Source organism: Pan troglodytes, chromosome 6, assembly GCF_028858775.2.
Source record: "Pan troglodytes isolate AG18354 chromosome 6, NHGRI_mPanTro3-v2.0_pri, whole genome shotgun sequence".
NCBI classification, from domain to species: domain Eukaryota; kingdom Metazoa; phylum Chordata; class Mammalia; order Primates; family Hominidae; genus Pan; species Pan troglodytes.
Genome location: NC_072404.2, coordinates 149,476,770 through 149,503,619, shown reverse-complemented (window position 1 = coordinate 149,503,619; position 26,850 = coordinate 149,476,770). Strand labels below are relative to the sequence as shown.

The 26,850-nt window shown below is 41.4% G+C and overlaps 1 protein-coding gene across 8 annotated transcripts in view; it reads right to left on the bottom strand.

Annotated features, from left to right (window-relative positions):
• LRGUK (leucine rich repeats and guanylate kinase domain containing) overlaps positions 1–11,854 on the bottom strand; it is a 150,323-nt gene extending 138,469 nt beyond the window's left edge. For all 8 annotated transcript variants that reach the window (XR_010158996.1, XR_001719516.4, XM_016958172.4 and 5 more), the window contains exons 1-2: positions 11,483–11,854; positions 1,922–2,029 (exon numbers count right to left, since the gene is read on the bottom strand). Coding sequence is in view for 6 of the 8 variants with exons in the window: in XM_016958172.4 (XP_016813661.1) it covers positions 1,922–2,029; positions 11,483–11,779 (405 nt within the window). In the remaining 2 variants the exon portion in view is untranslated. The remainder of the gene's footprint in view (positions 1–1,921; positions 2,030–11,482) is intronic.
• Positions 11,855–26,850: the final 14,996 nt, after the last annotated feature.

Here is a 26,850-nt window from a genome sequence, read left to right as displayed (position 1 = left end):
TTTAAAGAGAATTCACACCTCATCAGGAGATCATTAATAACAATACTACCTACACTTTCACCAGGTTCATTTTCAAAGCTCTTTCACAATAATCTCATCTGATCAAACACACCTGTGAAATCTGTAGGGCAGCTTATTCCCAATTTAGAGATGAGGGATGTGAGGTACAGAGAGGTATGTTAATAGCCTGAAATCACACAGCAAGTTAGTTATAGAGAAGCAGCATCTAAGTCTCTTGAATCCTTGTCCAAAATTCTTTCCAGGATATCTTGATTCTAGTCAACTTCAGATGAGGTTGAGGGGAATTTGGTTGAGTGGAACAAAGACTTCTATGATTGTTTTATGTCGTGATGGCGGAGTCGGAAAAAAAGCAAACCAATGAAGAGTCATTATAAGCACGTTCTCATATAGAATAATGGTGATTGTTTAATGAAGGCCACTAGAACAGTAATAATAAATAAACACTTACTGAATATTTACTATTTACAAGGCATTGTGCTTGGCATGATGAGAAATGCAATGATGGAAGAGAGCTGTATTGTGCCCTTAAGAAACTTATGACTTTGGTAGGAGAGAAGATATGTACACAAGTAATAAGAGAAAGTAAAAAAAATAACATGTAACATAAGTAAGACATAAAGGAAAAAAAAATCACCAAACTAGGCAACTCTAAGAAAGTGTATTCAGTAAGACAGGTTATTAAGTCAAAGTAATTCAACGTGTAATATCTCATATGTAAGGAGGTCAGTGGCAAAATAAATTAAGCTTCAGTCCATCCAGCTGAAATAAGATTTAAAGGATTGCTTTTTGGGGTAGATCAATTTAAGGCATAGCACTACCTACAGACGTAGAATATTGATTGAAAGGGGCTTGTGTGGGGATGCATTGGCTGCTGGAATTATATACCATATTCCAGCGTCAAACACAGTGCAATGCATACAGGGTGCTCCCTGTATGTTATTGCCTGACTGGCTGAGTCATCCATAAAATGTTACAAAGTGAAAATAGAAAAAGATTACTGTTTTAATATGCTGACCTTGAAGGACATGCCCATGGAACTAGCAAAGGTGAAAAAAGTTTAACATTTCTTGCTTAGCTTACTCATTCAAATCCAAGATAGAACAGGCTTATAGTGAATTACATACCCTTTCGCCAAATCATGGTGCCATGGTAAAATTTCAATGTGCGTTTTTTTTTTCTCATGTGTACCTAAATTTACTCTGTGGATCTCCAATGAATATTTAATGCTTTACAATATAAGGAGGCAAAACGGCTTAAATTGTTTTTCTAGGACTACAGAGAGACAAAATGAGGAAAGAAGCAAGTATTCCCAGTAGTTTGCTCTTACAGCCTCTCTTTTGATAAAATTGAAGCCAAGGTTTTGTGCTACTCTATGATGAGTACTGAAATCTTAAAAACTGATGAATAATAATAGATTTTTTTTCTTTAATGATAGGTATCTTTTGGAAAGTAAGGTATAGCTCAAAGCCTCTTATTTCTTGACATACTTAGTGGGGAAAGTCAATATCAAAATACTTTGTTCCCTTGGATTCAGATATAAAGTTTAGTGTTTCTTCCACTGATCAGAGAGAAAATTCTTAAAGAGTCTTTGATTGGTTTTACAGAATCAAATTCAACCTCCTGGAAAGAAAGCATTGATTACTATAATATAGACTACTTAAGATGAAAGAAATAGAGTGTGAAGAGAATGAAAACTAAGAAATTTGGGGGGCTGATTACTGGATTGGTTGGGGCTCTTTGAAGTCTAATATTTACATAAATATCTCTTGTCACCAGTCTCCATCAAATGCGAGGCTCCAAGATTTGCTGTCACCACAAAAGCTAAGAGTACTGAAGAAAATGAATATGGTCTAGCCAGTGTCAAGCTGTAGCCAGCCAATGGAGATTTTGTCATACTCACTGATAAAGTTAGATTGAGGTAGACTTGCTCAGTCCCAGAGCCTGAGCGCCCCAAGTGATGGAGTGCTTTGGCCACAGCCTCCTCTCTCAGGACCCCATCAAATTCCTCCTGTAAAAAACCCAGAAAGGTAGACAAAGAAAAGACTCTCATTAGAAAAGAAACAATCTATCTTGTCATATCCAGCACTTATTTAGTATATTTTACACGCAGGAGCTGAGCTCTCCAAAATTTACCAACCCCCAAAAAAATTCTGTGTTGATAACATATACATATTACATATAATTAAATAACTATCTGCCAAATCAATGTTTTCATTGCCACTGTTTTTTTCAGGTGGTCACTTGCCTTAGGCATTCAAAGTTGAGTGAACATTGTAGCAGTAGAAGCAGCAGTATCAGTGGTGGTATTGATTGAGGGGTTCTCTATTCCAGACTCTGTACTAACAGCTCTCAATGGATGAACTCATTGAATCCTTTGGACAACATTGAGATAGTTACTCTTATCTCCACTTTACAGGTTAAAGAATTAAGGTTTGGAGGTTAACTTGCCTGAAACCAAACAGATAGTATGTGACAGAGCTGGAATGACAATCCCAATCTGTCCAGTCCCAGGGCAATTCTCCCAAACTGCCCTAACCACTGCATTTGACTGCTTGCCCACACCCCAAAGGATGGTTACATCAAATTAAGGCAATTATCTCTCTAAATCTGGTATTCTTGCCAGATTGGTAGAGAAAATAGGTCCTTCAGTTCACTTCCTATTAGTCAATGTTGCTAGATTTATAAAATGTACAAGATTTTTAAAAAGGTGATGATCATTTCCATAAGGAGGTTGGCCCTTGGTCTATAGACATCACAAGAACCAAGGGCACCCTGACAAGCCCTTCCTCCAACAATGACAGACAAAAGAGATAACAGGTGGGTCAGTATTATGTTTGTGCTGCCTTCAACTCCATAATGACCAACACATTAACACTGACATCAACATGAGAACACAAAACATAGTGATCACATCAGTCACACCGACATAACTAGCCATGACTAGCATATAGATAACCATGGCAAAATACCCTTTTTCTAAGTCCTCTATATGAATTCAGGAACCAACAATGCAGCTCTGGCTGTAGGTACTGACGACATACGCATGTAGGCTTGTGCTATTATAAAGAGCTTCTTGCCGGGCGCGGTGGCTCACGCCTGTAATCCCAGCACTTTGGGAGGCCAAGGTGGGCAGTTCGCAAGGTCAGGAGATCGAGACCATCCTGGCTAACACGGTGAAACCCTGTCTCTACTAAAAATACAAAAAAATTAGCCGGATGTGGTGGCAGGCGCCTGGAGTCCCAGCTACTCAGGAGGCTGAGGCAGGAGAATGGCGTGAACCCAGGAGGCAGAGCTTGCAGTGAGCCAAGATTGTGCCACCACACTCCAGCCTGGGCGACAGAGCAAGACTCCATCTCAAAAAAAAAAAAAAAAAAAAGAGTTTCTTTCCCAGCAAGTTTCCGCTGGTTCAGGGAAGTAAATACCACCTGCATGGAGGCAGCACATGGCTTCAGAATTGGGCAGGCATGGCTTGAACCCCAGCCCTGCCATTCTGGATGTGTGACTTTGGGGAGGTAAAGTTTTCACTGAATCTGGTAGTTTTCAGCTATAAATAGGAAATGTTATTACCTTTGAAGAAGTTCAGGACATGTCGCTGTAAAATATGCCATGTTGGTATATTGATTATTTTGAGCTGAAGGCACTTGAAAAACAGCAAACGCAGGGAAAGGCTCTTTCTGAACTCCCTTTATCTGCCTCAAGGCAGATCCTCCAAAAGAAACTCAGTTGTCCTAAATTTGCCCCCCTCCAGTGTTTTCATCAAACACGGAAGAATGACTTTTACCCACCCAGGGGAGGAGACCAGAAGTCAATGTCACACTAAGACAGACTTTGTCACAAACTCTCATACCCCGCATCTGTATTTCTAAGGGACTATTCATTCCCTAAAAAGCATTTACTTTCCCCTAAGTGGCCTGCATCCCTTCTCCCCTTCCCCTATTGCGATGGTACATAACATCTCAAATCTCACTGCTTTTTTGATTATTCACTTCTGTTTTTTCCTGCAATGTCCCCCACAAACATTACAAATTTATTCATAATTAATACATGTATAATACCTTTTCTCCTGTTAATCCACCTGTTGTCTGTTTATTTTATAGACCCAGCTATAAAAGCTAGGAGAGTAGAGGGAAAGTCATTCCTTCCCAACACCTTCTTTTAATATTTTGGAGAAAGAAAAAAAAAATGGGCATAAAACTCACAGCACAGTATGTGCAACATAGTGTTCCCAATAGATGACGATTTCTGTTACTACTAATTGATGAAGTCAGAAATTCCACATCATAATGTTTCACTCACCTATGCCAATCAGGCTGTTCACAAAATAGGCAAAACACATTTACTTTTCTAAATAAAGTTCTAATTTATTATACAAGGCCTGGGAAGGAATGTTACCTTCCCTCCAAACTTTCCACCTAGCCCTTTAAAGTTCATCTAGCCCCCTCCATTTCCTGGAAATATGAAGACACTGCATCCTCACTTACTCACTTAGAGCAGGTGGATGCTTATTTTTCAACTTAGCCATTGACATGGAGATGAGCCACGCTGTCACCATTTTTCCTTGGGGAAGGCAGCACTCTGCACAATAACCTCCTCACACCTCCTGATGTTCCTGACATTTGGCAGTATCATGTCTCTCCTTCCGATCTTTGGTCGTTTTCAAGCTCCCGTTGTTATCTTGAGTGGCCTCAGAATCCCTATGGGTGGCCATCCAACACCCTATTGCCAGCACATGCACACATGCACAATTCTTTACTGCCTCAGCTCCAGACAGCTTACTTTCACGGCCATGCCCTGGACCTAGTCATCATGCTAACTGCTCCACCCTGGAAACCTCAGACCCCAGTGTTCCTCTCTAATCCCACAATTGCTTATCCTTCAACCTACCTAGCACCTATTGAACTTGTTCACTGACCACAACAAAATCTCCAGTCTGTTCACAGATAGACACTTTTCTCAGAGTCTATCTGTTCCCTTCTGACTATACTCCCTTCCCTACTGGGTAGCCTATGGGCAATTTCTTTTTTTCTTTTTCTTTTTTTTTTAGACATGGTCTCGCTCTGTCACCTGGGCTGAAATGTAGTGTTGTGATCTCAGCTCACTGCAGCCTCAACCTCCCGGGCTCAAGTCATCCTCCCACCTCAGCCTCCAAAATAGCTGGGTCTACAGGCATATGCCACCATGCCTGGCTAATTTTTATAATTTTTTTTATAGAGGCAGGGTTTCACCATGTTGCCCAGGCTGATCCCAAACTCCTGGGCTCAAGTGATCCACCCACTTCCGCCTCCCAAAGTGCTGGGACTACAGGCATGAGCCACCGCACCTGGCCCCATACGCAATTTCAATTTCTCTCTATCTTCAAGTCTCTGATCCTTGTTCCCTGGTTGCAACTACCCCATCCATATACAAATCAGAATCAAGTTCACAATCAACTGCTGCATTGAGGCAGGACTGTGTCATGTTCATCATTCATCAGGGGGAAAAAAAATCTAGAATACCTAGCACATGCCAGCCACTATGCTTGGCTCAATGGATAAGACATGGTGAATCAGTGAACAGATATGGTGCCTGTCCATAAGGGATTTACAGTTCAGTCTGGGAGACAGACAAGTACGCAAGCAAATTTTGGATTTGATAAAGATTATAATAGAGATAGGCAGTGTCTGCTGACTATGAGCAGGGCCCCCATTGTATGTCAGTACCAGGGTGGAGTAAGAGGTTAGCAAAATCTTCCTAGGAGAGACAGCAATTCAATTGAGACCCACATTGTGAGTTACTCTGGCAAAAGGGAAGATAAGGCTGAAAAGCAAGCCAAGAAATAGTATTACAGGCAAAAGGGGCAGCATGTACAAAATCCCAAAAGCAAAAGCAAGCATGGCCCATTGAGAGAACGATGAAGGTTCAGGATGGCTGAAGCCTAAGTGTGAAGGAGGCAAACAGTGCCACGCATGTGGTGAGTGCTCAAACAGGGTTGAATGAATGAATGCACCTCATCTGCCCCCTAGCTGCTGAGTGGGCTAGAGAAGACCCCACAACTCTGCATCCTGGAGTCCCTGTAAAGCTGACCTTCAGCTGGGCCTCTTTGCTATGAACGGTCTCCCGTTCTTCATCAGCCCCTTTTCAACTCCCCTTCTTGACTAGCCCATCTCTCCATAACTCTCAAGCTGTGCAGTGCCTCAACTCCTTTGCTGTCTTCTCCACCAATGCCCTTCTCTTCTACTTCTGAGGCAAAACAGAAGCTCTCAGATGTTAACCCTCTCAGCTTCCTAGGAGCACCTGTCCTAATGTTTCTCACTCAGGTCTTAGAGGAAGACTGTGCCTTCTCTCTACTCAGGGTCCCACACCCTTCTCTTTCCTCAGGGGCCATTTTTGCCCCCTTTTGTCTGTGTTTTGAACCCACCATTCTCTGTGGTTCCCACTCCAGCTATACAAGTGTGTTAGACTCTTCTGTCCTACAGAGGCTTTCTTCAGTCCTGCAGGTTCCTTTAGCTATAAACTAGAGTTTCCTTTAATAACCAATCTACTCTAGAGTTGTCTGCTTTTTATGCCTTAGTTCTCCTTTCCTTGCCTCCCAACTACTCTTCAACTTCACTTAGCCTCCTGACTTCACCACCTCATAAAAACCATGTGGGCCAATATCTCCAATGACCCTCAAACAGGCAAAATGAATGAGCACTTTTTAGGCCTCTTCCCACTTAACCTATTTGTAGCATAACCCATTCCCATCTTCTTTTGCTTTTTTTTGAGACAACGTCTTTCTCTGTCACTCAGGCTGGAGTGCAGTGGCATGATCATAGCTCACTGCAGCCTTGAACTCCTGGACTCAAGTGATCCTTTTGCCTCAGCCTCCCAAGTAGCTGGGACTACAGGTGCATACCACTATGACTGGTCGGCTAATTTTTTAAAAATTCTTTTATAGAGACAGGGTCTTATTATGTTACCTAGATTGGTCTCAAACTGTGGCCTCAAGCCATCTTCCTGCCTCTGGCTCCCAAAGTGTCAGGATTTCAGGCATGAGCCACTGCACCCCGTCATCATGTTCTTGAGACTCTTGGCTTCCCTATCATATAGGTCTTCTTTCTCCTTATACTTCTCTTACCAGTCCTTCCCAGTTTTCTTCCCTGCTTCTTCATCTGCCTACCACTTAAATACCCTTGGTATCTGTACCTTTATGGTTCTATTCGTGGCCTTTTCCCTCCCATCCCTTCCTGGATGATTTCCCAGAATCTAGTGGTGATGATTCCCATGTCTCCTACTCTGAGATCTCTCCCCTGATTTCCAGTCGTATTGTTCATATATCCAACTCCTTAACGCATAGCTCCATCTGTCCCTGATTCCTATGATAGATAACAGCTCTTCTCACTCCCCCTGGATTTTGCTAGAATCTTCTCACTGATCTCCTTGCCTCCAGTATTACCATCCTCCAATCTAATACCACCTGGCCAACAGAGCAGTTCCCCACTGTGTAGAGAACCGAGTCCGTATTCCTACAACATCACAGTGCCCTCCACAATCTCACCCCTACCTAGGAGGCTTCTTCTGTTCTCACCTGTAACTCATCGGTAGGAAAAGCTGCCACCTGCCTGCCCACACACCACCTCTCCACCCAGGCAAGAGTCTCCTTCCCCTGAAGTCTTCCATGTCCCTGCAATCCAGCTGTAAGCTGTACTCATCTCTGTAAGACATACTACAGGTATGCTGAATTGCTGTGATTTACTCGCATTCTTATCTCACTTTGAGAGCAGGGACCATGTATGTCTTCAATCATGTTCTCATCTTTTTCTACCATTACTGCTATTATTTATTGCAGCTATAATTTTTAGAAAGTCTATTCTGTATCAGACACTATAGTAAGAACTTTAAATATAGAGTTTCTTATTAAATTTCATGTTCTTAACTATCACAGGAGTAGGTATTATTACCCTTAAAAAGGGACTGAAAAGAAGTGTTTTTCATGCATCAATTTTTGGGCCCAGAAACTTCTGCTCTGTACAGTCAATGAGTGCTTTCTGCATAGCAATCATTCAGTAAATGCTTGTTCAATGAAGGCTAAATTAATCAAATCACTTAATGGGCTGTAGTTAGCAGACGAAAACATGTAAGTTACTATTTGTATTATTAACTGTATCAAAATATATGATAAGCATTTAACATATAGGATCTCATTTAATTCTCACAATTCTTTAAGTATTATTATAATTCCCACATGAAGAATGAGAGAGGTTAAGTAATTTGCTCAACATCTCACAACTAACAAAAGGCTAAATCAAGCCTCAAACACAAATCTTTGATTCCAACGGCAGTGTTTTGAACAGGTGGTCCATACTGCCTCCCTCACTTCATAAGGGCTTCCGAGGTTTAAGGCAAATTGCATTAAAGGCACTCAGTAATTATTGTGACCATGATAGCATTGCAAAGGTGCTAAGCTGGGAATAATAAACTGAGAATAACAGGCTAAGATGGGAATAATAAATCACTGAACATGAATTTCCAAATGTTTCTTTTTAAAACTTTGTTTCAGTTTATTTAGCATATTAATATGTGTGCAATACTAAAAAGCCAAAATAGAATAAAAACACAAAATTAATATTTAGAATGTAAATGGAAGAAATAATGAACCTGTTCCACATGTGTCTTACAAGCCAAAAAGGAATAGCTAGTTCATGTCAACCCCTTCTATGGTTTGTTAATGGCATACTGAAGACAGATTAACAATGGTGCTAATGAACCCCATAGCCAAAGAGCTATGTGTTAATTAGAATAACAAAGTATACTGGTGGTTCATTTGTGAATTCCTCTGGGGGGGAAGCTGGTGGAAACCATACAAACATCTCAAAGTTGCAAAAACACTGCTATAGTTTTGCAACAGTCACTGTTAAAGATAGCAAAGTAAATCAACAAAAGACAAAAGAAGTAATAACGAATAGAATAATTAATAGCTTTCTATGGTCAACTTTAAGCAAAACTAATGGGAACTAGCTCATGTGGAAGGAAGTAAAAAAAGAGGAAAGACAAAATGGGGTATGAGGAAGGGAAAAAAGAAACAGGCCAAATGTTGAAAGTGAACAGAAGGACATTACAAAGGAAGGGGAACCCAAGTGGTTAATAGAAGAATCAGAGTAACAGAAGACACCGCAGGTTAGAGAGGGGAGAATAAGAAGAAATAAGACAAATGAGGAAAGGAGTTTGTGAAAGGGAACAGGCATAACACAGAAACATGTTTGGCCTCAAAGAGAAAAGGCGACTGTGAATAGATGCAAAGATGCAAAGAGGGGAAACCAGAAGAATATCACAGAATGAGAGCACTGAAAATATCTTAGGCTGGGCACAGTGGCTCATGCCTGTAACACCAGCACTTAGGGAGGTTGAGGTGGCCTGATTTCTTGAGCCCAGGAGATCAAGACCAGCCTAGGCAATATGGCAAGGCCCCCGTCTCTTACAAAAATTACAAGAATTAGCCAGGTGCTTTGGTGTACACCTATAGTCCCTGCTACTCAGGAGGCTGAGGCAGGAGGATTACTTGAGACTAGGAGGTCGAGACTGCAGTGAGTCATGACTGTACCACTGTATTCCAGTTTGGGTGACAGAGTAAGACCCTGTGAAAGAAAGAGAAGAGGAGAGAAGAGGAGAGGAGGGGAGGGGAGGGAGGGAGGGGAGGGGAGGGAGGGGGAGGGGAGGGGAGGGAGGGAGGGGTGGGGAGGGGAGGAAAGGGGGGAAGGAAGGCAGGAAGGAGAGAGTAGAGGGGAGGGAGGGAGGAAGGGATGGAGGGAAGAAAGAAAGAAGGAAAGAAAGAAAGAGAGAGAGAGTGGAGGGAGGGAGGAAGGGAGGGAGGGAGAGAGAGAGGGAGGGAGGGAAAGGAAGGAAGGGAGAGAGGGGAAGGCAGGAAGGAAGGGAGGAAGGAAGGAAGGAAGAAAAAACGAAAGAAAGAAAGAAGAAGGAAGGGAGGGAGGGAAAGAGGGAGGGAGGGGAAGGCAGGAAGGAAGGAAGGGAGGAAGGAACGAAGGAGAAAGAAAGAAAGAAAGAGGAAGGAAGGGAGGGAGGGGAAGGAAGGAAGGAGAAAGAAAGAGAAAGAAAGAAAAAAGAAAAGAAAATATTCTACTTCTCTATGTTATATTTACTTCTGAAAAGAATTTCATGCAATTTATACTGCCAAGGAAAAGGAAACGGGAGAAAAAACCTAAAGAAAACTTTGAAATTAAGAAAAACTATTGAATCTAAGTTTCCTGGCAGCCAAGACAAAGAGAAGAACCTAACAGTGTATTGAAAGGAAGCAAATTAGGCCAGGTGCGGTGGCTCACGCCTGTAATCCCAGCACTCTGGGAGGCAGAGGTGGGCGGATGGCGAGGTCAGGAGATCGAAGACCATCCTGGCTAACACGGTGAAACCTCGTCTCTACTAAAAATATAAAAAATTAGCTGGGCATGGTGGCACACACCTGTAGTCCCAGCTACTCGGGAGGCTGATGCAGGACAATCGCTTGAACCCAGGAGGTGGAGCTTGCAATGAGCGGAGACCACGCCACTGCACTCCCGCCTGGTGACAAAGCCAGACTCCATCTCAAAAAAATAAACAAAATAGAAAGGAAGCAAATTAAATTACGCTTTTGAAAGAAAGCAATCTATTAGAAGCCAAGAGAAAAGAAGTGATGTGATGAGAAGTGGAAAAGGACAAGAAGACAGCAATGGACTAAGAAAGGAAAAGGACGATAATAAGCATAAGAAAGAAGAGGAATTGTGTGGTGGTCAGAAGAGGTATTGTGGAAAGGAGGGAATCGCAGTCATGTGAAACGTGAAGCCGCCATCCCAGTCAATATGGGTGGGATGATGGGAACATTCCCCACATCCTAAAATACTCCCACAATGAGCTGGCTGTTCGAACATTCTAAGGCTCTTTTCTGGTGTGTGTGCATGTTGCTTGTATAAGGCATATGCCCCCAACAGAAGTAATGTATTCAACTTTTAAGTCACTTTAGTCTTTGAAGAAGCACTTTCAAAAGCGGATTTTTTTTTTTTTTTTTTTTTCCTGGAGGGAGGCTGACGGGACTAGAACTGAGGAAGAGTGTGGAAGTATGTCATAGCCATGGGCAACAGGTGCTGGCAATGTCAGAGATGAACTCTGCCTATTCACAATACTGTCAAAGTATAATTTTGAAAAAGCTAAAGCCATAATTCCCAGACAATTATCTAGACACTCTTACAAAGTGACGCTGTGTTAACTTGACTCATAAGAAATCAAATGTGTTAATGAAAAAAGAAAGGAAATATTTAGAGCTATTTCAGGCCGGGGGTGAGAAAACGGGGTAAGACAGGGGAAGAAAAGAGGGGGAAGAGGCGTTCCTGGAGGCGAGAGAGCCTGAGAAGATGTGGGAAGCTTCGGGCTCGTGGGGGTGCATCGGGGAGCTGCCGCTGAAGTAACAGGGCTGGACGAGGGAGCCAGGGAGTACGGGGTTGGGGGGAAGACACACCTCCAAATTCAGCATTTCGGACTCTGAGGACTCCTCGGATCCCGCCTCGCCCTCGCCCTGGTCCTCGTCTCCGTCCGAGTCCAGCTCCTGATAGCGGTGCATGAGCTGCTGGAGCAGGTAGGAGGAGGCTATGTTAGAGCTGCCTTTCGTCTTCTGCCCCACGGGAAAAGACCAGCAAGGCTGACGCTCTTTTTCTGCGCGAAACTGTAACGATCGGGCTCCAGTTCGGGATCTGCCCAAGCCTCTCAGGAGAGAGGCAGCTCTGGTCCTCAGGAGAGCCCTCTCGGAGGTCGCCATCTTGTTTAGCGGGGTTGCCTAGGAGACTGACCCCAGGCAAGGGGAACCGCGGAGGATTCTGGGGCCTGTAGTCTCCTCCGCGCGTACTCGCCTTCTGCAGGCGGGGCAGTGGGCGCTCCACTTGACTTTTCTTTTTCTCAGTCTCTTCTGTTATTTTTCTCTCTTTGGTCTGTTCTGTTCGCTTATCTTTCCTGTTTTCACCTCTTTTCGCTACACCCCCTTTCTTTGTCTCCAGCTGTTTCCTCCCTACCCTGAGACCCCTCTTAGAGCTTTGTCATCCCACGATAGGATCGCAGGTGCGCCACCGTTGCCGCTTCATTCCCAAAGGGCTCTTTCCGCAGAGTCGTACTTTAGAAGTGTCTAATGTCTCTAAAGCAGTCTGTAGGAAAGCTAGTACCACTGAAATTTATGCAGAGCGCGACGCTAGGAGATGAGGGTGCATATAAGTGAAATAGAAGGCATGGTTCCTGTCCTTATGATTTAATTGCAGATAATAAAGAGAAACTACCAGACGACGCCTGAGAGCTGATTTCCAATTAATTTACATTCCCCACCCCCACCCCCCAATGATAAGCCTTGTCCTTGCGGAGAAAAACTGGCAGTGGTCTTACAATCCAAACAGAGAGAGAAAAAACTGCTGTCAAATTGACACTGTATCTGAAAGCGTCTGAAAAGCTATTAGCATCCCATAAATAATTATATTAGTCAAGTGACCTGCATTGGCAATTATTTTAATCTTGTTGCATAGGCTCTTTTTGCAGTTAAAAAAAAATATTCTTTCAAGATAACAAAGCATGATTTTATGCTAGTGTGACTTTATGTGACCCAAATCCCATAGCCTTAAGCTCCACAAAGTCGACACTCTATAGAAAAGCAGAATGAAAATTATAGTAACTATTATTGCCATAGTGATGACAATAGAGATCCTTGCAGGGAAGTAGCCCTCATCCTTCTGGCCTTACAGGGCCTTTTCTGCACGCTTCAATGACAGCAGTTGCAAATACAAAATGATCCTGTCAATGGCTGTCAGGGGAGAAGGAGAAAAAATCCTTATGGACACCATCCATTGACGATTATCTTTCTCAGTGCTTGAGGGACCGTTAAAACTGACATAAAGCTTTCAGAATTACCTTCCTTCATTATCTTGCTAGTCATAAATGTAAAGGCCACAAGCAAAATATCTCTTTCTGCCAGGCTCCTCTTGCTTTTTGCTTATTTCTTTTTCCAATAAGTAGAGATTCCTCCAAGGGAATTTTCCCCACCCTTACCCTCGTAGGGCCTGGCTTCGGCTAAGTGACATAGGGAAGAATCAGGCAGAAAGTGTAAAAATGCAAATCTCGATCGTTTTTCTTTTTTTCAGTAACTTAATCAGCATTTCTAGTGAGTTTCGCCTATGTCAGTCTATCGAGGAGAGTGTCTGAAGGCAGTCAAAGAATAATTTACAAAAAGTTAAAAACAGGATTCTTATATAACAAATAGAATGAAGCACATGTGAAAGATTCTATTAGACTCACTAATTAATGAAGAAATCAGGAAGATAGTAATCAGGCATTCAGAGTCCATGAGAAAAGACATTCTGAAATAAGTTTGCCAAGTTATAGACAAAACTGGTTAATGTCCTACAGGACAATGAAACTATAGCCTTTGAGGTTAGTCTAAGAATTCTGCCTCCTTTCATCTTCACATCTACCCTCTGTCCATCCTCATTAGACAGATGAGAACACTGAGCCTCAGAGAGGTTAAATAACTGGCCAAAAGCCAAGTGGTGGTACTGAAATCCAAACCTAGAATGACCAACTCCACAGTTCACCTTCAACTACCCCTTTTGCGTGTGAAAAAAAAATGAGGCAAGATAAAGCTACGCAATAAGAGGTCTCAGAAAAAAAAAATACATCAGCCAAGGTTTTTTAAGTATCAATAGAAGAATTCATTCAGAGAAAAACCTTTTCATATAGAACCATAAAATATAAAAAACGGAAGGAACCTACAAGTCCATCTTATCCCAATTCTTTTTATAGAAGAAATTATAGCCTTCAGGGGCTAATGACTTGCCCCAAATTGCCTGGCTTGTTAGCAGCAGAGCAGGAATTAGTGTCTAGACCTCTTGTTGCTCAATTTTTACTCTTGCTAGTTCACCAAACTGCTCACTAGGCTGGACTTTTACTAATAGAATCCCTACTTTGGGACTCTGGGCATCAAAGTACAAGGCGTTGTATCCATAAAACAAGTTATTTTATCAGGCAGAGAAGACAGAATTAGACAGAGGGAGAGGAGGTGAGAGGAGGAAATATTTATTCTAAACTCTTCTCATTAGTACAAAAACATCAATAATCACTTCCATTTATTCATTGCTTACTGTAAACCAGGCCTGTTCTAAGGGCTATACATGTATCTCGTTTAATTATTCCAACGGCCCTCTGAAAGAGGATTGACATCCCTATTTTCAAAGGAGAAGAAAGAGGCCCAAAGATGGTAAGCAATTGCCCAGTTACAAAATTTGTATCTAAAGTGGCATTACAACTCAGGTCTTCCTGGCTCCAAAGCCCCTGAAATTAACCATTAATAGTCTTCTTTCTCCAAAAGTATGAATTAGTTTCTCAGGAACTTATCACAAGGCATAGAGAACCTGACCCTGGTGAGATACTAAAAATGGGAGAGAGTGAGTGAGTGAGAATGGGGTGTGTGTGCATGTGCGTGTGTGTGTATGTGTTGGAGCAGGCAGGAAGACCTCAGGTTTCTGGGACCAGGGAATGAAGTGAGGTGGGCAAAGACAGTGGGATATGATCATTCTGGAGAGCAGGGTCTTTTTGTGATAGCCCTGGATCCTTGCCACCTTGGGTGAGAGGAAGGAGAAAGTAGAGGAGTGACATGATGATACTCTCAGAGTGCCTTTTTTGAGAGGGCATCCAGGATAGGCTGTCCTGGAGGGAGAACCAAAGGGGTAAAGAGCTTAAGTCGGAAAGAGGGTGCTGACTCCAGCTTCAGCTTCATGGTATCTTTGTGTTGGTGTTATTATTAACTCTTACTTACCTCAAACTCTTCTGTGTGCAACTGAGTTGTTCTCCCAGTCTGGAGCCAGCACCTAACCTCATTCAGAATGGAAAGAAGAGGCCAGGTACACCTTCTGTTGCCTATATTTGGAAAGAATGCCTTTCCAGGAGTGTGGACCTTGGGCAAGGCAAAGAATGTGTGTCCCCTTCCCCTGTACATACTTACACCCCTTTTGTGCAAGGACAAACAGTGCTTCTCAGACAAGTTGAGATGGCAGCACTTCAAACTCACGGTGATTTTTTATGGAACACTGTAATTTTTACAGAACACCTTGAAATGAAGAGAGAAGATAGACAATAGAAGGCACCATTAGTATTAACATAATAATAACAATTAAAACACAACCATATTAATATTTATGAGTAATTGCTAAGTGCCAGACAACTAAGTGCTTTACATATATAAACTCAATCCCTATAGGTACCCTACAAGTTAGAGATTAATATTATTATTCCCATATTATAGATGAGGAAGGATAGGCATAGAGAGGTCATGTAACCCTTCAATCCACTGTGTCAAACAGTGACAAAGCTAGGACTCAGATACGAAGTCTGGTTTCCCAGCCTACATCCTTAATCAAAACACTGTGCTTCTACTCAACTGCTTCAGTAAAACTTTATGGAGGAGAACCTTAAATTTGAGATAATTTGATGAATTAACTTATTATCCTTTGATGGTTTCTTATCCCTTTCTAGGAAGAAGAAAAGAAAGCTTATTATCTCATAAAAGCCTAATGGGTATATAGACGTTAAGCAAACAATTACACTAATAATCATGTCGTTTTATTTGTCATACGGGCTAAGGAGGGAAAACCTAGGAGCCATGAGAATTTCACCTGTAGCCCTGACCCAGTACCAAGGAGAGGGGCCCTTTAAAATGTTAGACAAACACTTTGAGCCTCATGATTATAAAGTTGGGAAAAGCCAACAACAGATGAGGAATGCATGTGTTACCTTTGCAGGAATCAGCTACATTCAGATTATAATTGTCATAAGTAATTGGGCTAATAAGATCCGATAAAGTCTAGGCAGAAGTTGACTGAGCCAAATAATATCCATCCTAGCAGATATCAAAGGTGCTTTGTAGGTTGCCCCACTAATAGATAACCCAGATCAGATACTGGTGTTGAGATCAAACATAAAAATTGCAGTCCAGGAAAAGATAATCTTAAAAGCTCAGAGACTAAGGCAAAAAAAGTTAAGCCAATGAAGAATTGTTGCAAAGGAATTGCAAGCATCATGTTGTGAATAAAATCTGAACACAGGACTAGATAAGGACTACTGAGAATTTCTAGCTCAGATTATCTTAGCAGACAGAAAACTGGATATCATCAGGGAAGTCACAAAGACTTAAGATCAAAATGATTAAAATGATGACCAGAAGGGACTGTGTGAAATCTTTTGGGGATGAAGATATGAGGACTTGAGAATGTTACACTAGGACAGTCAGGAGATCAAAGAAGACGAGGAGAAATTCAGGAAGAAATAATCACAGGAGGTGGTAAAAGGTACAAGTGCTTGAGAGACACAAGTTTTAATAACTAAAGGGTCCCAGTGGTACTGAATAATAAAAACAGGAAGAAGAGCAAATAGAAGACAGTTACATGAAAGGTTCAAGAAATCCTGCCACAGCGCATACACTTCAAAAATAGCAACACAATCTAGTTAAGAACAAGTGTGGAACAGTGCTGCTTTATGGAAAAGCAAGTCATGCAGGCTCTGATATAAAGCACAGGTAACACCCAAGTCATCATTATCAGCAACTGGTTATACAACCTATAAGGCCCTACTACACAGAGATGGCTGTTTCAGGCACTGGGGATACAGAAAAAGTTAAAGTTGTAGTCTCTTTATTCAAGGGATTTGCATTATGGTTGGAGCAGCAGGACACCTACATCAAACATATTAAGTTAAAAGTATACAAGAGGAGATAGGTTCTGCCTGATTGGTCTGGAGTTGTGTTACAGGTCTTCAGGGAGGAATTGAATTGGAGGCAGCAGTGGCATCACTTTCCCCTTACCACTGTTGGCAGACGGGGCTCAATCCTGGACTCAGATAATGCAATGCTCGAGCTAGTCCAGGGGAGTTAAGAGAAAAATCTCAGTTGGGGTCAAATCTGTCCCGAGAGAGTTGCTAAGGAGCTTTAGGGAAGAGGTAAGACTTGAGTGAGACCCTGAAAGAGGAGAAGGAAGTGGGCATTCTGGGAAGGGAAAGTGGTAGAGATAAAGGGGAGGAGGCTGGCTGGGCTGTGCTGTAGGAAGTCTCTGAGAAGTCTGTCCTAGTTTGCAAACACAAACAGCTTTGAGTAGGCTTGGTATTTCTATATTAATAATATAGAAATAAACTCTGTTCACAGCAAGTCGGAAGAAGGACGAGGGTATTGCCTTCCTGTAAGAAAAGGGACATGAGTGAGGAAAAGGAGGAAATTGTGTCAAATGTCTAAGCAGAATCTAGAGATGAGAGTTAAAACAAAGGAAGAAAAGATGGGCACAGCTAGAGGTCCTGATAACAGCGAGGGGAAGCAGGAGCCTTATAACTCCTGGTCTTACGTGACGTCTATTACACACAGATGATGCTCTCCCATGAGGTTAATAGGAGGTTCTGTGTTCTGTGATCTACTGTACCTTTTAGGCACCTTATAGAACTTTTATTTATACCTTGTATCCAAACTTCCTCAGTTACTTTTCTCCCACAAGGGTATCCCTCTTTCTTGCCAAAAGTCTCCTGCACATAGTGGTGTGCTTTATAAACATGGATGACTGCTCACAAAGTTATCTTTATGGTGATTATGCCAAATGCATCTGCTACTTGGTTCCTCCTAAGTGAAATGACATCTGTGCAGATAAGTGCTTGGAATGAAATGATCATGATGCTTGTCTCAGAGAGGAGTGCTGAGACTCTGAAGCCTCCAAAGAATTAAAAAGACACAAACTAGCATTCAGAGGGGCTAACAGGACTCATTTAGAGTCAGACCTGAGATCTAATCCAAACCAGCCCAAATGCCTACCTTCCAAGGTTACAGGAAAAGTTAAAGGAGATGAGTGTAAAATTGGGTGATTCAGTGTGCTAGATTGCAAATACAGCTACCAATTCTTCCCATCCCTGCATGCACAACCCTTGCAAGGTGACTTTTGTAGCTCCTCCAAGTTAAGAGGTGGAGTCTTATTTCTCTACCCCTTGAATCTGGGCTTGACCGTGAAACTTGCTTTGGCCAAAAGAACAGTAGCGAATGTGGTACAAATGCTTGGCCATTGGCTGCTCGTTCTTGTTGCTCTTGGGAATGCTGTGACCGCCCTGTGAAGAAGCTTAGGCTAGCCTGCGGGATAACAAGAGATGCTGGGACCAGTTTCCCTTGTGGGCCTGGCTAACCACATCCCATTGCCAGACATGAGAATGAAGGCAGCCCGGATTATTTGGTACCAGCTGCCTTGCCAACTGATTTATGAGGGAGTACAGTAAAAATCAGTTGAGATGACTCAGGCCAGAAGAACTGCTCAGGCAACCCCAAGAATCATAAGCCAAATCAATGGCTATTTTAAGCCACTAATGTTTGGGATAGTTTGAAAGGCAGTAAAAGTTAACTTATATATATGGTATCTGGATGTCTATAGGATGTAAGATGCCTACAGTCTCACTCAATGGTTAGTAAAAGACTTTATTTTCTGACTCTCACTGAAGTGATTAGTTTCATATTAGTCTTTGCTACTGTGAGTACTATCTTCCGTAATAAACAAATCTTTGCTGCTATAAAGGCCAAAAAAGAAGCTGCAAATCTTTCCCACAATGCAAGTGTATTTGTAGTCAGGGTTCTCCAGAGAAACAGAACTAATAGGATGGAAGATGTTTCTTCAGAGAAACAGAATGAATACGATAGGCTATAGATCCATACATACATATTATAAGGAATTGGCTCATGCAATTATGAAGATTAAGAATTCCATGATCTTCAGTTGGCAAGCTGGAGACTCAAGAGAGCAGGTGGTACAATTCCAGTACAAGTCCAAGTGCCTGAGAAGCAGGAGAGCTGATGGTGTAAGTGCCAGTCTGAAGGCAGGGGAAGACCAAAGTCTTAGCTCAAGAAGCCAGGCAGACAAAGTTTCCCATTACTCAGCTTTTTTGTTCTATTCAGGTCTTTAATTAATTGCATGAAGCACACCACATTAGGAAGGGCAATCTGCTTTCCTCAGTCTACCCACTTGTATGTTAATCTCATCTAGAAACACCCTCACAGACACACCCAGAATAAAACTTGACCTAATATCTAGGCACCCCATGTCTCACTCAAATTGACAAAATTATCACAGCATGTAACACTTAGGGAAGTTTCTAAGTAAAGAACAGTGTCTTAGTCTTTTTTCTGTTGCTATAACAGAATATCAAAGACAGTAATTTATAAGGAAAATAATTTTATTTCTTACCGTGCTGGAGGCTGGGAAGTTCAAGAGCATGGTGCCACATCTGGCAAGGGTAATCTCACAGTAAAAGGGCAGAAGGCAGAAGGGCAAGAGAGAGTCAGAGGGCACAAGACAAGAGATGAAAAGGGGGCCAAAATCCCAAAATAACTAACCCACTCCCATGATAAAAACATCATCCATTCATGAGGACAGAGTACTTATGGCCCAACCACCTCCCAAAGGCCCCACCTCTTGACACCCCACAATGGCAACCGAGTTTCAACATGTGTTTTGGAGGAGATGTTTAAACCACAGCAAACAGAAAGTCCTTTGGAATCTCTTAAAGAGAAAGAACAAACCTTACATCTCTGAGTGTTGCTGTACCAACCTTCCCATCCAGCCAAGCAGGCCTCATGGATGCTCTGCTTCAACATCCTCCGCCATTTCATGCACCACTGTCTGGAAAGTGTTCCAACCTTCCTTAAGGTTTGTGATGATGCAAACCGTTAAGAATACTACAAAGTCTAGGGTGTACATAGAAATAATATGATAATCATGAAAAAGTACAAGTAGACAAGGCGTGGCTTTGAAATTCTTTCCCCTTCAAATCAAACATTAAATGTTTAAAATGGAAAGAGTATGATAAAGAGAGAATCACACCCTGAGTCGTTTCACACAGGGCCTTCTGGTGAGACACAGGACATCAGCAACATTTCTGGAGGACAAAAATCCATTGCCATGTGAAGAATAAGACAGAAGCCTGACCTTTGCCCCTCATTGCCTTTAGATATCAAAGTGAGGGATTTTGTGTTTGAATTATTTACTGGTACATATACAGTCTTGCAGACACAAACAGATTTGAGAAGGCTTGGTATTTCCATTATAAATAAATTGAGACGTAGGGCATTTTTCAAAGTCATTCATTATTGAGGCGTCCTCAAGAAATTCTCACTTTGTCACGTTGTGATTTTCATTCCTGAGCAAATCAAGCTACTAAAGAGTCCATCTTGACTGGAAACTCATTCAGAAAGTGATTTATGGGCTTTTACAAAATTCTTTTGAAGAAAAACCATTTTAGAGAAATTTGATTTTAACTCTTTAGGTATTGAGTTGCTCTTAATGCTACAGCCTTTAAAAACATTGTGGTAAAATACACACAACATAAAATTTACCTTTTAACTATGTCTAAGTATATAGTCCACTGGCATTAAATACATTCACATTGCAGTGCAATCCACCTGTCTCCAGATCTCTTTTCATCTTCCAAAATTGAAAGTTCATTACTACTAAACGATAATTCCCTATTCCTTTCTCCCCTGTTCCTTGGCAAACACCATTCTACTTTCTGCCTCTATGAATTTGACTAGTCTAAATATCTCATATAAGTGGAATCACACGGTATGTGCCTTTTTGTTAACGGCTTATTTCACTTTGCGTAACACCATTAAGGTTCATCTATGTTGTAGCCTCTGTCTGAATTTCCTTCCTTTTTAAGGCTGAATAGTATTTCATTGTATGGATAGACCACATTTTGCTTGTCCACTCGTCTGTCAATGGACACTTAGGTTACTTCCTCCTTTTGGCTATTATGAATAATATTGCTATAAACATGGGTGTCCAAATATCCCTTCAAGATCCTTCTTTCAATTATTTGAGGTATATACCCATAAGTCGAGCTGCTAGATCATATGGCAATACACTAGCTTTAGAAAATGCCATATAGCTTTTCACACTGGTTGCACCATTTTACATTCTTACCAACACTGCACAAGGGTTTCCATTTTGCTACATTCTCATCAACACTTATTTTCTGTTTTTTATAGCAGCCATCCTAATGGGTGCAAGATTACTTCCCATTGTGGTTTCCATTTACATTTCCCTAATTATTAATGATGTTGAGCATCTTTTCATCTTTCATGTGCTTATTTGTTTATCTTCTTTGGTGTAATGTCTATTCAAGTCCTTTGCACATTATTAAATTGGGTTATTTGTTTTGTGGTTATTGAGTCGTAGGAGTTTTTTTTTTTTTTTTTTGAGACAGAGTCTTGCTCTGTCACCCAGGCTGGAGTACAATGGCAAGATCTCAGCTCACTGCAACCTCTGCCTCCTGGGTTCAAGCAATTCTCCTGCCTCAGCCTCCTGAGTAGCTGGGATTACAGGTATGCGCCACCATGCCCAGCTAATTTTTGTATTTTTAGTAGAGATGGGGTTTCACCATGTTGGTCAGGCTGGTCTTGAACTCCTGACCTTGTGATCTACCCACCTCAGCCTCCCAAAGTGCTGGGATTACAGGCATGAGCCACCGCACCTGGTCAGGAGTTCTTCATATATTTTGGATATTAACCTCTTATCAGATCTATGGTTGGCAAGTAGTTTTTTCTCCCATTCTATGGCTTGTGTTTTCACTTTGTTGATTGTGACTTCTGATGCAAAGAAGTTTTTAATTTTGATGTAGTCCAATTTATCTATTTTTACTTTTGTTCCCTATGCTTTTACTGTCATGTCCAAAAAGTCATTGCCAAATCCAATATCATTAAGCCTTTCCCCTCTTTTTCTTCAGCTTCACTGAGGTATAATTGACAAATAAAAATCATATATATTTAAGGTATACAACCTGATGTTTTGATATAAGTACACATTGTAAAATGATAACTACAATCAAGCTGATTAACATATCATTGCTTCATACAGTTATCATTTTCTTTCGTGTGTGTGTGTGTGAACACTTAAGATCTACTCTATTAGCAAATTTTAGTATACAATACTGTATTGTTCATTATAGTCACTATGCTGTACACTAGATCTCCAGAACTTAGTCATTTTGCATAACTGAAACTTTGTACCCTTTACCAAAATCTCCTTATTACCTCCTCTCTCGGGCCCCTGGGAACCACCAATCTACTCTCTGTTGTTATGAGTTTCACTTTTTTAAGATTCTACATATAAATGAGATCATGCACTATTTGCCTTTCAGTGTTTGGCTTCTTTCACTTAGCATAATGTCTTCCAGGTTCATCCATGTTGTTGCAAATGACAGGATTTCTTTCCCTTTTAAGACTGAATAATATTTCATTTTATATATATCTGTGTTGTATATATATATGTGTGTGTATGTGCATATATATATAATACATATGATTGGATATGACAGAAAAGTACAGGAAACAAAAGCAAAGGTGACAAGTAGCAAGATTACATCAAAATTGAAAACTTACGTGCATGAAACATTACAATCAACAATGTTTTATACTTGTTAGGCATGGTGGCTCATTCCTGTAATCCTAGCACTTCGGGAGGCCAAGGCAGGCAGATCACCTGACGTCAGGAGTTTGAGGCCAGCCTGGCCAACATGGCATAATCCCATCTGTACATAAAATACACAATTATCATGTCTGTAATCCCAGCACTTTGGGAGGCCGAGGCGGGCGGATCACGAGGTCAGGAGATCGAGACCATCCTGGCTAACACGGTGAAACCCCGTCTCTACTAAAAAATACAAAAAAATTAGCTGGGTGTGGTGGTGGGCGCCTATAGTCCCAGCTACTTGGGAGGCTGAGGCAGGAGAATGGCATGAACCCAGGAGGCGTAGCTTGCAGTGAGCCGAGATAGCACCACGGCACTCCAGCCTGGGCAACAGAGCGAGACTCTGTCTCAAAAAAAAAAAAAAAAAAAAACAACAATTAGCCAGGCGTGATGGTGCACACCTGTAGTCCCAGCTACTCAGGAGGCTGAGGCAGGAGAATTGCTTGAACCCAGGAGGTGGAGGTTGCAGTGAGCCAAGATCATGTCACTGCACTCCAGCCTGGGTGACAGAGCAAGACTCCCCATCTCAAAACACACACACACACGCACACACACACACACACACAATGTTATATACATACACATATATACACACACACATACATATATATATATACACACACACATATATATGTATATATATATGTATCTGACATTTTCTTTACACATTCAACTGCCAATGGGCATTTAAGTTGTTTTCATATCTTGGTTATTGTGAATAATGTTACAATGAACATAGGAATGTAGCTATCCCTTCAAAATCCTGATTTCATTTCCTTTAGCTATATGCCCACAAGTGGAGTTGCCAGATCACAGGAGAGCTCTATTTTTAATTTAAGAAAATCCTATACTGTTTTTCATAATGGCTGTATCAATTTACATTCCTACCAACAGTGTACAAGGGTTCAATTTTCTCCACATCCTCACTGTATTAATCCATTCTCACAATGCTATAAAGACATACCTGAGACTGGGTAACTTATAAAGAAAAGAGGCTTAATTGGCTCCCGGTTCTGTGGGTTGTACAGGCTTCTGCTTCTGGGGACGCCTCAGAAAACTTACAATCATGGTGGAGGGTGAAGGGGAAGCAAGCACGTGGCTGGCAGGAGAGAGAGCAAAGGGGGAGGTACTACACACTTGTAAACAACCAGATCTCACAAGAACTCTATCATGAGGCAGCACTAGGGAGATGGTGCCAAATTATTAGAAACCACCCCCATGATCAAATCACCTCCCACTAGGCTCCACCTTCAACACTGTGGATCACAATTCAACATGAGATTTTGGTGGGGAAATGGAGCCGAACCTTATCACTCACCAACACCTGTTTCCCTTGATAATTAGTGATGTTGAGCATCTTTTCATATACCTATGGCCATTTGTATGTCCTGTTTGAAAAAAATATCTACCCAGGTCCTTTGCTTATTTTTTAAGTAGGTTATTTGTGTTCTTTGCTATTGAGTTATATGAGTTCCTTATATATTTTGGATGTTATCACCTTATTAGATATGTGGTTTGCAAACATTTTCTCTCATTCACTCTGTTGATTGTTTGCTTTGTTGTGCAGAAGCTTCTCATTTTGATGCAATGCCACTTGTTTATCCTTGCTTTTGTTGCCTATGCTTTTTGTCATATCCAAAAAATTGTTGCCAAGACTGACATCAACAAAAAGTCAAACCATAAAATATTTAAAAAGGTTTATTCTGAGCCAAATATAAGTGACCAAGGCCCAAGACACATTCCCCAGGAGGGTCTGAGAACACGTACCCAAGGTGGTTGGTTACAGCTTGATTTTATACATTTTAGGGGGACAGAAGCTTCAATCAGACATCAATCAATACATGTAAGGTGCGCATTGCTTCGGTCTGAAAAGTTGGAACAACTCAAAGTGCAGGCTTCAAGGTCATAAGTGGATTCGGAGATTTTCTGATTGGCAATTGGTTGAAAGAGTTAAGTAATTATCTAAAGACCTGGAATCAATAAATAGAAAGGAGTGTCTGGGTTAAGATAAGGGGTTGTGGGGACCATAGTTTTTATTATGTAGATGAAGCCTCCAGGTAGCAGGCTTCAGAGAGAATAGATGGCAAATGTCTCTTATCAGACCTAAAATGGTGCCAAACTCTTAGTTAGTTCTCTCCTGGATCAGGAAATGACCTGGAAATGGAAGGGGATTCTCTACAGAATGTAAATTTTCCCTGCAAGAAACAGTTTTGCAGGGCCATTTCAAAATATGTCAAAGAAGTATATTTGGGGGTAAAACACTTTGATTTCTTTCAGGGCCTGCTGTCATGTGATGCTATACTAGAGTCAGGTTGGAATTCAGTATCTTATTGCTACTGACAAGAGTCTGTTTTGTCAGTCTTAAGATCTCTGTTTTAATGTTAATGCTGGTCAGTTGTGTTTGTATTCCAAAGGGAGGAGGGTATAATGTCTGACCCCCTCTTCCCATCATGGCCTGAACTAGTTTTTCAGGTTTACTTTGGAATGTCCTTGGCTGAGAGAGTAGTCCATTCAGTCAGTTGGGGGTCAGGAGGAAAGCTTAGAGTTTTATTTTTGGCTTACCCCAAGACCAACATTAAGAATCATTTTTTTCCTATGCTTTCTTCTGGTAGTTTTACAGTTTGAAGTCTTATGTTTAAGTTTTTAATCACTTTTTTTTTTTTTGAGATGGAGTCTTACTCTGTCACCCAGGCTGGAGTGCAGTGGTGTGATCTGGGCTCACTGCAACCTCCACCTCCCAGGTTCAAGCGATTCTCCTGCCTCAGCCTCCTGAGTAGCTGAGACTATGGGCATGTGCCACTGCACCCAGATAATTTTTGTATTTTTAGTAGAGATGGGGTTTCACCATGTTGGCCAGGCTGGGCCCAAACTCCTGACTTCAGGTGATCCACCTGCCCTGGCCCCGCAAAGTGCTGGGATTACAGGCATGAGCCACCATGCCTGGCCAAGTTTTAATCCATTTTGAGTTGATTTTTATATATGGTGTGAGATAAGGGTGCAATTTCATTCTTCTGCATGTGGATATCCAGTGGCCCCAACATCATCTGTTGAAAAGACCCTACTGCTTTTTAAAAAAATATTGTTTGCTTCTCTTGATCCTTCGGCTTCCTGCTGTGGCTAGGCCCTGGGGACCTCAGCATCCTTTGTTGGTTTCCTTAACCTTGCCCATACCTCTGTAAATAGACCCTTTATTAAATTCTCTTCAGAATTTTGAGTGGGCCAAATATTTCCTGCTGGGCTTCTGCCCAATAAGAATGGTACGTGAACATAAAGACAACCATTTGAAAGGAGCCAACAAAGCTAATTAGTCTAGAGAGATATTCACAATGGTACTTACATCCTGTTTGGAAGTTGACGGTTAAGTGAGAGAGACCCAGGAGTCATGTCTCCTGTGCTTTTTTTTCTTTTTTCTTTTCTTTCTTTCTTTTTTTTTTTTTTTGGTATGGGGAGGGGAACTGTGGGGGAAAGAAAGGGAAGGGAAATTCTGAGGTGTGTGTGTGTGTATGTTTTAAAGGCTAAGATTCCAAAGGGAAAACTTGATGTAAAAGACCAACATCTCTTACTGAGTAGTGATTAATATAGTTATTATATGCAGACAAGTAATAGGATTTTACACTAGCAGCAGCTTAAAGGATCCAGGAGGGTTTCTCCAGTCTCCCTAAACCCAGACAAGATGTTAAGCATTGTTTATGTATCACTCAGCGACAGAAATACATTTATAATTTGGACATAACAAGTGAACGCAGGACTGGATTACATTAAGCAAAAGTTATCATATCAGAAGTGAATGAGAGCTATGACACCAATCTGGGACTACCCAAGTGTTCTATTTCTCTTGCTCTTGCTCTTTTAGTCCTCTTTCAAAGGGATTGTATCCTCTTGTTACAGTAGGTAGACAGCCAGGCATGAGCGTTGTAAACCCAACCTATTTCAAGGATAATAACCATCACAATTTACACAGTTACATGGCTACTTCCTAATCCTTGGTTGTCTCAAAAATTACTCTTTATGTTAAACTTTTTAAAATAAATAAGTGGACATGGATCATAGTTAAAACTATAGATAGAGAGATCTTCTCCCCATCTAATCAGTTCATACGTATTGAAATAATGACTTAAGGCTAGGAGAGATTACTTCTAAATTTGATCCATATTTCTTTATCTAACCATTTCTCAAAGAAGCTGCCAAATCTTCTCAGATAAATCCTAAATGATATTTTATATTTTCATTATGCTTGTTTTTAAAACTGAAAATATAAAGACAAAGTATTTTTCACCCTGGCAATAAACCTGCACAGGCAGAGAATTAGATGTCAGAATCTTTA